The 13223-nt window shown below is 34.4% G+C and overlaps 1 protein-coding gene across 2 annotated transcripts in view; it reads left to right on the top strand.

Moving 5' to 3' along the window:
• Positions 1 to 13223, top strand: part of EML5 (EMAP like 5) — a gene marked incomplete at both ends in the record, with an annotated part of 90079 nt that overhangs the window by 39537 nt on the left and 37319 nt on the right. For both annotated transcript variants that reach the window (XM_079537507.1, XM_079537506.1), the window contains 6 exons: positions 4663 to 4849; positions 5703 to 5808; positions 7124 to 7217; positions 9205 to 9305; positions 10775 to 10977; positions 12310 to 12421. In XM_079537507.1, the coding sequence (XP_079393633.1) occupies positions 4663 to 4849; positions 5703 to 5808; positions 7124 to 7217; positions 9205 to 9305; positions 10775 to 10977; positions 12310 to 12421 (803 nt within the window). The remainder of the gene's footprint in view (positions 1 to 4662; positions 4850 to 5702; positions 5809 to 7123; positions 7218 to 9204; positions 9306 to 10774; positions 10978 to 12309; positions 12422 to 13223) is intronic.

The raw sequence follows: 13223 nt of genomic DNA, 5'->3' as shown, positions 1-13223 counted from the left end.
CTAAAGACTGATTTCAGCTGTGTGATTTTTTTTTTTTTCAAATAACTTTTTTTGGAGATTTTCTGGGGAATGTTCTGTTACATTCAAAATTTTCCCATAAATATTTTGAAGAATAACATACCAATTTTGAAACATTCACAGCATTAGTCAAGTTACTTCTTTTCCAGGCAGCACATTACTTTTGAAGTTGTCCCTGGTTTGGACACATAGATGTTGCAATTGTGCATGGGATCCAGCTTCAGATTAAAGAATTTACAATTATTTGACTAAGGTAGATGTTCTTATGTGTGTATCTCAACATTAGTTAAATCAATGGATATCCAGTCAGAAGGTAGTGCAGCATAGGCATTAATTTGGCTCATACGAAATTGAATGCAGATTGCTCTGCAGGTTCCACTGACTATATTGACCGAAGGCTGTTGATTAAAATATGTATGTTAATACATCTAATCCGTCTATGCTTATATATCTTAATCTCTAACTGAATCCAGTCCCTTATATTCATGACCTTGATAATGGCAAAGGTTTTTTTTTCTATGTATTACTGAGCTATCTTTTCTTATCAAAGTTGCTACCGTGATAACTTCAGTCAATCCTGCATAGTCTGATCAGATGTTACTGAAGACTACCTGAGAGCATCACCTACTGTGGAATGCAGTGCTGTATTTATTGTGCCTTTTTAGATATTATCCAATATATATGATCCAGAGCTTTCTTTCATTACTATTTAGTTCCTAGTCATTAATTGCAGTGTCTTGTAAATGCGTGTGAAGAAATTGTTTCTTTACATTTTTTTTTTCTGAAATTAAATGCTAATCTCAGTTCTAGTTGGATTAGTGATACATGGATAAATGTGACTGTGACATACTCTCAGAGAGCAGTCTTGAACACTGAAGCATTCTCTTTTTCACCCTTTCTTTGATTGTCTGAACCAATATTTTACTTTTTTTGTAAATATTACATATATAGTCAGGGTTTTAGTAAATTGGCATGTGAGAAAGCTCAGATTTGTTTAACTGGTTTACAAAATTTCACTGTGCTACTAAATGCTCTGGCAAAATATGCTTTATTTTAATTGTCAATGATTGAAACTTTTTTTTTTTTGTAAACAGAGGAATTGCATTAAACCTCAGACTTTTGATTATAAGAAGTGGCAAACTGTTCTTCTGCATCCTAGATAAGTTTTGGATACTCCCGTGATACACTATATTAATTAATTTAGTTTCACTATGCTTAACTTAAAAATATATTGGTAGTGTTTTAACAAGTGCTAGAAAAAATGTTAGTTTTTCTTTCATATCTGTTTTTTAAAATAATCTCATTTAAGGTGTATTTTCAGTATAGTTTTTATTATTCTGTACTTACAATTAAACTTTTAACAATGTTAAGTACACAGTGAAACATGGGAAAATTATTTTTGAGCAAGAACTGGTCCAGATACCTTCTTTGGCACTCTTTCCATCACTATAATCTCTGCTGTTCACAGTACATTTTTCATGTGCTTAAGCTGTTTTTATTGCATACAGTGATAGGTTATTTTTTATTTCTTCATAGTTACAGTGGGTCATTGTATATTATGTTCCTTTACAAGCTAGTACTGGCTGGGAGTCAAAGAAAGCTGCCTGCTTATCTTGACTGACTGTTTTGCTTTGGGTCAGGCAGAAATAATCCAGCTTCAAAATAACCATGCATTGCTACTGGGGTAATTTTTTAATGAAAGATATGTGTTGAGGGAGGCTGAAGCCTAGCAGAAAAAGCACCTGTATCATTAGTCTAAATCAGTCATTTTGACAAGAACAGGGAGAGACATATAAGTGAGCTCAAAGCTCATTGGAAACAGATTTTTCTAGATACTTTGAAGGAATGGAAACTCATTTCAGGAGACACTGAAAGGTTGCTGCACTGGAAGAAAAACTGAGATTAGGAACCTACTTGTGAGTACCAATCTAAAGAGTGTGTAGAAGAGAGTCTTATTTACAAAGCTTTACTTTCTGTACTTTCACAGTTTTTGCTTTTTTAAGAAGCTCTCTGTGTTTGTGGTTTTATGAAACCCATCTTGAGAGTTCACAGTATCACAGATGATAAAAACTGCGAGGCATGGCTGGCACGCCAGATGGTTGTACTGTCATTCAGAGGGTGCTGGACAGACAGAGAGCTGGGCACAGGGGAATCTCATGAACTTCAAAATAGGAAAATGAAAAGTTTAGCGTGTAGAAAGGATTAATACCATGCACCAGTACATGCTGGGAGCCATGGCTGGAAAGCAGTTCTGCAAAGGACTTGGAGATTCTGGTGGGTAATAAGCTGGCCGTGATTCAACAATGCACTCTCATGGCAAAAAAAAGACCAGCAGTATCATGGGCTGAATTAGGAGGAACTTTACCAGTAGCTCCAAGGAGATGTTCCTTCCCTGCTACTCAGCAGTGCTGAGACCACACCTGGACTGTGGTGTCCTAGTCTGGGCTCCCAGTACAGGAGAGATGTTGACATACTGGAATGGGAAGTTTGTGGCTTGAGTCGAGTGTGTGTAATTCCTTTAGGAAAGATTGCTTTTGTATTTTCCTACCAAATAGTATTTGCAAATAAGCGAACTCATATTTTCAAGTAACCCAACCCTTTCACTATTTGAGACAAGACTGGTAAGCCTGCTGGGAGAAGTTTTTTCAAAGTTTTAATCTGTGTTGGTTTGTTTGGATTTGATAGTTCACTATGACTTGGGTTAGACAAGTTGGTACATCTGTGATTAGAGCAGGTGATACTGAGGCAAAAGAAGTTGGCTGCATAGCACATTGCTGAGCTGGACCATCTGCTGATCTGTTTAAAAACTTCATGGGATAATTTTGGCAATTTATCCCTAATCACATATATAATCTGTTATAAATAGCACTGCATGTAGTGTAGGTAAACAAACAGGAATATAGTACATTCAAACCTGATCAAAGTATGTGCTGTGCCATTATCCAGCAATATATAAATCTAGTATGACTGAACATAGATCCATGACTGGAGTTTTCAGAAATGTATTCCTTAAATTGGTCAACCAGCTTTATTATTTGATCTGTGCATATTGTTGTATTATATACATTAGGAAAGCTTTATATAAATTTATGAAGGAGTATTTGATCCTGACTGCGTAATTTCTGTGCCATTTAAACCTTTACAGTGTTTTGCATCCAGTAGTTGTCTAATACTCGTGTCTTGTGTACCATATTGTTATGTGTACAGATGCATTTTTGTTCCTATGTGGCACTGAAAAACCTATATGTTGCAAAAAGGTCCTGCTTTTTTTTCTGCATAAAAATAATGTAATTTGTTCTGATACATGCTTTTAATTATCCAAAGAAAATAACAGCACAAGAAGTATAAAATAGGTATTACAGTCTACAGTTATTTTGTAGCTGCTCATTGTTAATGTTCACTTGTTTTATCTGCTATAAATGAATTCCTTGTCAGTTTAGAATATATATATATATATATTTTTTTTTTTGACCAGATGAGTTAGAAGTTGGGAGCAAAAATAACTTGGCTAGATTCTTATTCTTATGATCCCTACATCAAAATAATTAATGACCAATTCAACCATATTCAGGTATCATACTCTTCCTATAAATTTAACTACATGTTTGAATCAGATTTTGCCTGCTTTTCTAAAACAACTGGAAAGTTGATTTAGTGTGGATCTGCTGGAACTGATACAGAAACAGATTAATCAGGAAAGTAAGAGAATGGAAATAGAGCGTATCAGGAATTTATGGACTGTTCTTTATTTCAACAGGAAAAATGAAAACAAGTTGGTATTTTTGAATGTTCCTCCTATTCGCTACCAAGGATAGCAATATTACAAATACTACTTTAACACTTACTTGTTTATTTAATGTTGTTTAGATATTATAGTCTCCTACATTACTTTTGAAATTATGACACTAGCTGTTTCGATAATGCCAATTATGTATGTATGTATTTATTTTACGGAGTAGTTAGTCACACCTAGGAAGAAGTATGTATAGCACTATAGTGTAGAAATAGTGTATAATGATCTCAGCTGAGTATTGGCCCTGTCTTGGCAGTAGCTGTGCTGTACTGATACTGAAAGGAGATAGGTTTTCCTTGGGGGAAAAAAAACCCAACAAAACAACAAACCACCCTTTCTTTCAAAAAAAACAAGTTGGGAGAAAATTTATATATTATTAACACCTAGAACATTTCAAGAAACTTTGAATTTGATGGTGCCTGTGTTGTCGACAGTCTTGTAGGAAATTTTGTTGTTCAATTTTTGACAAGTAAAACATGAAGTGTCCAAAAAATCAGTTTTGTTTTCATTTAATGAACGAATCAGTTTTTTTCCATTTAATTGTGTTGCATGCCTAAACTCTCCATGTGGTCTGGAAAATTATTACTTATTACTTTATCTTTTAAAGTGGTTGTTAAGAGTGACTATTAAATAACAGCTACTTTAATGCTGGCAGTAGTGATACCTGAATAGTAAAGCAAATTGATAAATTTTGGGGAAAAAAAAACAGTTAATAACTCCAAAAACACATAAATACTAACTGGTAAGTAATCTGAACTTTTACATCTGTAAAATACATAGTGCGTAATTTTATATCATAAAGTATCAGTGTGTATGGTTATGACCTTGATGCACAAACTTTTTTTGTCTAGTTACAGAGGTTACGACTGTCGAAGCAATTTATTTTACACTCAGACGGGTGAAATTGTATACCATGTTGCAGCAGTGGGAGTAGTGTACAATCGACAGCAGAACACACAGCGCTTTTATCTAGGTCATGATGATGACATTCTTTGCCTTGCTATTCATCCCTTAAAGGACTATGTGGCAACAGGCCAGGTAGGAAGTGTGTTTACTTGCAGTAAGACTTTTTTGTTATCACTGAACTTTGAAAAGCCTGTTTTGGAGAAACGAGGTCCAATCTACATTTGTTCCAGTGATGGAATGCACTTCTGTTGCCGATGGAGTAATGTTAATAACTGCAACATAGGAGGTGTTGTTTTTTTTTCCAGTTGTTTATATGAGTTTCACTAGAACTCTTTTGACTTTTATCTTCAGTATAATTTTGTTTCTTCTGCGTGTTTATGAATGGAGTAAATGGATAATTACTACTGTATGTTTTCTTTTTAAAATCTTAGTTGTGAAATTAACTATGAGAAACAGTTGTTACTGTATTCTGTCTGTCCATTTCATGTATTATGATTTTACCTCCTCTAATCAAGCTGTTCTCTGTATATGCAGTCTGGTGTTTGTAACACTTCATTTTATCTTTCTTGCAGACGACACTTTTTAGATAATGTTTTCTAAAAAATATACTTCCATAAAAGTTTGTACACCATTACTTGAAAGTTTGATTTGTGGTATGATTATTGGTATGATAATAATAAGTACCATAAAATAATTATTGTAATCATTATAGTAATAATTCTATTATTGAAGTGGAGAAATTAAAACTTTACTAAAAGTTTTGCTTATGACGCCCTTATAATGCTCTTAAGGAAAGAGAGCCAGTTTGTGGGAATGGTAATTGTGATGCTGAGGTAAATTAGTACTAGAAACATGTTATCACTGACATATTCCATGTAGTTTTTGAAATATTTGTCAACATTAAAGTTTTGAATGACTATGTCAAATAACTGACAAGAAAAAATAAAAATTAAAAAAAAAAGTTTTTAAATATGTGTACTTTCAGGTTGGTCGAGATTCCTCTATACACATTTGGGATACTGAAACAATAAAACCACTTTCAGTACTAAAGGGCTATCACCAGTATGGTGTTTGCGCTGTTGATTTTTCAGGTAATAAGTAATTGTTTATTTATTTACTTTACATCATTTACATCTCTTACTGTACAAAAGAGCAAACTAATGAGTTCTAATGAGGGGAATTCCTTTGCACTGAAGATTTTGTAATAAAAATATTCTCCAATTATTTTGTCAAATGAGTGAGGCTATTTTAGAGTGATCATTTATTAACAAGAACTCCTGTGGAATCTTGTAAGTCAGGAAATCCAAGAATGAATTCTGTGTCGTTTAGTAATCAAACTGATTGCTTTGTAGTTTGTTGTATGGCACAGGCTTGCAGATCTTAAGTGTTGTGTCTGCATTACAATTGTAAGCTCTTTTTTTCTTAGATGTACATCAATAGTAACAGTATTTAGTTGTGCTCTTAAATATATATAAATATGTATGTGTGTGTGTATGTATATATATATATATATATATATATGTATATTTAATTGTGTAATACCCATTTGGATATATATGATACATATGATAAAATCATTAAGTCCCATTATGGAGTCCTTGTGGGAGGAAACCCAACTTCTTTTCTTTATTTGACACTAAAATAGGAGAGTACCAGTTAAGACTTCTGAAATTTTTGCACTCTATACACTGAATTTTTCTACCAGTGTTAAATTTCCTCATCTTACCTGGTTTATGTTTATTCTTCAAGGATTTCAATTTACCAAATAGGACTTTTAATCTCACAGTGAGGGTGAATGATCCTAAAGATGTGTACTGTGGGATGTGGGATGGGATGAATATCAGAGCTACTGAAAGATTTGACACCATTCCAAGTATAGGAATATTTCATAAACTTCCTAGTGTTGCTTCAGTGCTTTACTGTTCAGAAATGAACAGGGATTTTCAGAGTGAGCAGAAAACACTCACAGTGCAACTGTGATGAAGAGTTTTGGCAGCTGTGCCAGCAACTCGCTGAGCAATGGTATGGTACAAAAACAGAACATCTAAGGGTAGTTTTTAAAAGGATAATTCAGAAAACCGAGAGTGATGGTTGTAATATATTTAACTGTGAAATTTGGTGATGTTTTGCTAAATTCATAGTTCTTAATTGTTAAATCAAATACAGAGTTCTCAACCTAGTCCGCAATTCCATCCAACTGACAACTGAGGTTTAAAAGAGATGACAAATGTGCCTCTAATGTGGCTCACCATGTGACAAATGTGCCACACCATGTCATGTGATGATTCACCTGTTTCTATATCCTCATGATATTTCTAAATTAACAGATGTTTTTTAGTGTAGTTTCTTATTACTGCAGCATGAAATTATCTATCTACTCTCTCAGTTGTAAATTTATTTTTATAGCGGATGGGAAAAGATTGGCTTCTGTTGGAATAGATGACAATCATACTATTGTCCTCTGGGACTGGAAGAAAGGAGAGAAGCTTTCAGCAGTAAGGTAGGAATTTAACTTCTTTTTAAAATTTATACATAGAGTTAGTCTTGGGAGACACTGAGTAAAATATATTACTTAAGAAATGTCACATCCAGACCTCAGACTTCATTTACTTGCCTTTCTCACGATGCTTAAACCTTTTGGAGTCTGTACTTAGCTTCTTTATTTTAATCCCCCTAATCCTTGAACCTACAAACTGTTTTTTTTATAAATCAAACTTTATCAATTTAGTCTCTCTGAGTTGATTTTCATCTAGAATAGAATATTTGAGAGCAGCAGCTGTACTTTTCAGATCACAGTATAAGTTTAGAAAGGAACCAGTTGATGGTCTTTGCTACTAATTTGTTCAGTGGTCTGAAAACCACAGAAGGTAAGAGTTTTGCTCTTGTCCAGGGACCAATAATAAGTGTCTATTCAGCATTTTGAATAAATAAAACTAATGGTAATCTTTATTTCCTTGCATAAGTAGTAAACATTGACAGCTGTTTTTTAAACTCAAGACTGAAGCAAGGCATTGGCCTTATGTGCCTAGGAGCACAGTGAGATATCCAAAACACAGCAAATTTCAGTGCTTCTAGAAACAGCTGAAATATTCCATTAAAAATTGATATAGCAGCATAATTTTGATTCTAACTAGAAAAATTAAAAAGTAATTAAAAGGTAATTATCGTTTATTATTAAATGATTTATTTTCAGAATGAAAGACTGATTTAAATAATACATAGGACCGTATGCCTTGCAATTTTATGATGAGCTGTTGGAGTTTAAACGCAGTATAAATGCATCAATTTTCTATAGATATTTTTGTTACTAAAAGGCCACCTAGTGGATTTCTGAAGTGAATTTCTCAACTTTGGAAAACTGAAAGCTAATGAGAAATGGAACAGAATTCAGTATGTTCCTTCTTTGGCTTTCTTCCTTTTTATAATAAAATAATTGTAAACTGTTCGGAAGTAAACATTAGCAGGATAAGGAAGGTAACAATAAAAACAAATCTGTTAAAAAAAAAAAAAATCACTACAATTTTCATAGTATCAAAGGATGGTTTGGGTTGGAAGAGACCCTTTAGACCATCTAGTTTAAATACCCCCTGCTCTAGTCAGACCTCCCTTCAGTCCAGGTTGCTTAAAGCCCCATTCAGCCTGGCCTTGAATGCTTCCAGGGAGGGGGACATTCACAACCCTACTAGGTAATCTGTTCCAGTGTCTCACCACTCCCACAGTAAAGATATTCCTGATATCTAGTCTAAATATACCCTCATCCAGTTTAAAACCATTTTCCTTCATGCTGTTGCTACATGACCTTATAAAATTATAAAAGCTTTCCTGTTGGCCCCCTTGAGGAACTGGAAGGCCACTAGAAGATCTCAGATCCTTCTCCAGGCTGAAGCTCTCTGTCTGTCCTCGTAGTGGAGGTGTTCCAGCGCTCTGATCATCTTCATAGCCCTGCTCTGGATCTGCTCCAACAACTCCATGTTGGAGACTCCAGATCTAGATGTAGTACTCCAAGGTGGGGTCTCACAAGCGTAGAGAAGAGGGACAGAATCACAGAATCATCTCCCTCAACCTGCTTGCCACACTTCTCTTGATGCAACCCAGGATGCAGTTGTCTCTCTGGGCTGCAAGTACACATTGCTGGCAAATGTTGAATCTTTTATCAATCAGCACTGCCAAATCCTTCTCCTCAGGGCTTCTCTCAAGCCATTTTCTGCTCAACCAGTATCTGCTTGAGATTGCCCTGACCTGGATGCAGGACTTGACCTTGTTGAACTTCATGAGATTGGCACGGACCCACCACTCAAGCCTGTCCAGGTCCCTCTGGATAACATCCTTTCCCTCTAGTGTGTCAACTGCACCACTCAGCTTGGTGTTATCTGCAAACTTGCTGAGGGTGCACTCAGTCCTACTGTCCATGTCACTTATGATGTTAAATAACATTGGTTTTTATTTGTTTTATTTAAAAGAGGAAAATATTTTGCTTTATGTTTCAGGGGAAGCAAAGATAAGATTTTTGTTGTTAAGATTAATCCTTATATGCCTGAAAAACTGATTACAGTTGGAATTAAACACTTGAAATTCTGGCGAAGAGCAGGTAAGGTAACTTTGTAATTACAGCATTTTCTATCATTTAAAGTATAAATAATACATCTGTACAAGTGTATTTCATGCATGAAAGGCAGATACTTTCTCCATATAGCTCTGTAAGTTAGCTTCTTACTTGTTCTATTAGAAATAACACTAATGGCCATTATTATGGTATTGTTGATTCTATCAGTTTTCTGTTAGAGATGCACAAATAGAAAAATTTGGACTTTCTACTGACTTCTTTATACCTAACATCTCAAAATCTTGCTGAACTGTAAAACAGTGCAACAGTTTTTGGAAGAAGAACAGTAAAAAGGCACAAATATAAATGAATCTAAAAATGAGACAAAAATTCAGACAAAATAGTTAAAGAGGACACATCTGCCAGTGAGACTTATCGTTTTACATACATGTATTGAACATGACAATTAAAAACCTAGATAAGCAGCTTACTTTTTATCTGCTTGAAAAATTGTGAACAGTTCAGAAAAAAAAAAAAAAAGACCATTCCCTGATGTTAGTGTCAAATTTACAGCATCAAACTTCAAAAAGTTGATGAATGCGTATGGGCTGCAGAAGACTAGCTTACTAGTGCTCTAACTGTTCAAGCAGAATCTATGCACTTGAGCTCATCTAAATCCCTGCAAAAGTCTGATTTTAGAGAAAAATCTGTGATGAGAGAAGTCGTGCTGATTTTCTCAGTTCATGCTGCAAGAGAAATTAGGTAAGACTGTCTGAGAGAAAGGTGAAGTCTATGTAAATTACTAGTTTTAACAGCTTTGCTTGCTATCTTAACTAAGATAATAAAAGCAGAAAATACTTTGAGTAAAAACATGAAATTGATTAAATTTTCTGGCATTGCTCAGTGAGCAGGTATCAAATTTCTCTAATACTGTAACCCTGTGTGAATACTGACAGGGCAGTTACTTTGAAACATGCTTAGCAGTGTTAATACGAGCATAGTATCATCACCCTGACAAATGTGAAGTCTCTGAAGTCTGCATTAGAACAACTTCAATTAATGTGAGAAGTGAAGCCAAAGTATATAGTTTAGATTAAATTTCCTCAGTGTCAAGTGATGGCAAAGTGTTTGGGACCCTGCCTCAAACCCTGGAACTATGAGAATGTACAAAATATCAGATCCTAAGGGACTTCTGTACCAGGTGAAGTTTCTCAGAGGATTATGAAAACCTGAATCTGACCTTCTGTCTTGAAGTTAGTATTTATTATGACTAGCATAACTTCAGATCACAATATTTTAAAGAATTTTAAAATTCATATAGCTGTAATGTCTCTATCATCCAGAAGCCAATACAACAAACCTTGAAGATAAAGTTAGATATTCTGAAAGCATATCATGAAAAGAAAGGGATGTTGTCTTAATCAGTTTTTTTTTTCAAGTTAATTTTTAATGTGGAATTTCTGTGTACTGTGGTAGGTATTTTGTTGTTATGAGCTGTTTTTGTTTTAAACCAGGGGGAGGACTAATTGGGAGAAAGGGCTGCATAGGTGCTATGGGAAGAGCCGATACAATGATGTGTGCAGTATATGGCTGGACTGAAGAGATGGCATTCTCTGGAACTTCCACAGGGGATGTTTGTATCTGGAGAGATGTGTTTCTCATAAAAACTGTCAAAGCACACGATGGTCCTGTGTTCAGCATGCATGCATTAGAAAAAGTAAGTTCACAGCTATAATTCCACATAAACAATAATTTAAACAACCAAAAAAACCTCTGTAATTTAATCATGATGCTTTGAGGATGACAGTGAACAAATAATGTAAAAAATAGTGGAAGCTTTCTTTGAGATTTCCCAAGTTCACCATCTGAATGAAAAGGGGATTATTCTGTTAGACTATGTTGCCCTGCCATATTTGTACTCACAAGATGATTCGTAGCAAGTTTGCTTAGCAGATGAAGTTCAGAGGCTTAGCTATCTGATGCTCAGTTCTTCATTTGTGAGAGATGAGTCCATTAATAAACACTATGATGCTGAAAATATTTTTTATGACTTGTTGTTGAAAAGTGCTGGCATAAAGCATAAATGCAACAGGAGTGGAATGAGGAAAAGGACTCCAATTTATTTTCTGAGAGGTGCTTCACATATACTTCTAATAGCTATGTATGAGAGATTTATACTGTTTTACGTTATTTTGTTTTGTTTTGTTTTACTTTTTATTACTTCCAAAGTAAGCATTTTCTTGAGGTTATGATATTAAATTTGTTTAGAACACTAAATACAAGGTGATTAGACACAACTCTGAGAATTGTATTCTGTTTTAATCAGATCATACTCTTACACTCTGTGCTGCAATTACAGTCTATTTGTGGAAGCTTTCAATCTGTAGGTTACTAACTACTTTCTCCTGGGTCTCACCTTTTTCTGGCTCTGGAAAGCCTGTAAGCATGTACTTAAGTGTAAATAACATTACCAGTTAATTATCTGTATACTTATAATTGAACAAAACAAAACTTTAAATCATTACTCCACCTTTAATATTTGAGTTTCAGGACAGAAACTTCGGACAAAGCAAGAACTTTGACAAAAATTTTTGAGATATAATGGCACAAATAGACATATATTTGAATCATATAAGCACTGAATATTTTTTTATAAGTGATATGAAGTGTGACATGAGTAATTGGGTGAAATGTAAAATGATGCTTAGTAAATAATACTTAGGCTAAATATCAAGAAAAATACTTATATGTGTCAAACGGTCACATTACTTTTTAGTATAGTCGAAGCTTATTGGATAGAATTTGTAAATCTGGTCTGAGTACCTGGGCCATATAGAACTGTGTAATGCTTGCATCTAGAGACTAAAAAAATCATTTTGTTGCTCCTGATTTTTTTTTTTTTAATCTCTAACATATGTAGTTCTGTGCATGTGTAGTTACAATAATTTTCAATATGATAAATTTTAAGTATTAGTAGAAATCAGTGAAGTATTAATGAAAGAGAGTGATTCTATCTTGTGAATTTTTATTTCATTTTTTCATTTGCCAGGGCTTCGTCACTGGAGGAAAGGATGGGGTAGTAGCTCTCTGGGATGATACTTTTGAACGCTGTCTCAAAACCTATGCCATCAAAAGGGCTGCTTTGGCCCCTGGGTCCAAAGGTAACACATCAGACTTTATCCTATTTCTGATTTTACTTAATAGAAAACTCGTTTGGTGAAATTGCATTTTCCATCGGGGGAAGATTTACATTTGACATAGGAAATACTAATACTTGAGTCTGTACTGATTTTAAGTAAGTCATATTTCTGTCAGGTGGAGAATGGTAGTAGTGTCTAATTGCGCATTTATTGAGAGCAGATCTTAATATTTATGGAAAATTTCAGGACCATTTAGGTTGAAAAAGACCCTTGAGATTATCAAGTCCAATGATCAACTTAGCTCTAGTAAGTCCACCTCTAAACCATGTCCCTAAGCACCGCTTTCGCACGTTCCTCCAGAGATAGAGATTCCACTGTTTCCGAGGGCAGCCTATTCCAATGCCTAAGAGCACTTTAAGTGAAGAAGTTGTTCCTGATAACCAATCTAAACCTCCCCGGATGCAACTTGAGGCCTGTTTCTTGTGTACTAAGACTATTTCCTCATGTCCTATTTTCTGCATTGTCTACTTGACTTAATGGTTTTAACCTTGAGTCTCTTACCTCCCAGGTGTTTGTTTTTGTTTTTGTTTTTGTTTTTTTTTAAGTAAAAGCCAAAACATCTTTTTCTGTTTCTAATCATGAAATAATTTTGTCTGATTTTTTTGTTACTTTTGTTTGTTTCTTTCTTTTGGAGAAGGATTCTGAAAAGGGGATGGAATTTAAAATTCTGTTTAGATTTGTAATGTATTAATACATTTTATGATTTAACTTTCTGTAAATATGAATGTGTTTTGAAATTATGATTTAATTCCTATTCCTTTTA

This window comes from Tetrao urogallus, assembly GCF_951394365.1.
Source record: "Tetrao urogallus genome assembly, chromosome: 6".
NCBI lineage: Eukaryota > Metazoa > Chordata > Aves > Galliformes > Phasianidae > Tetrao > Tetrao urogallus.
The sequence above is the reverse complement of the archived record's forward strand: the minus strand, read 5'-3'. Positions and strand labels throughout refer to the sequence as shown.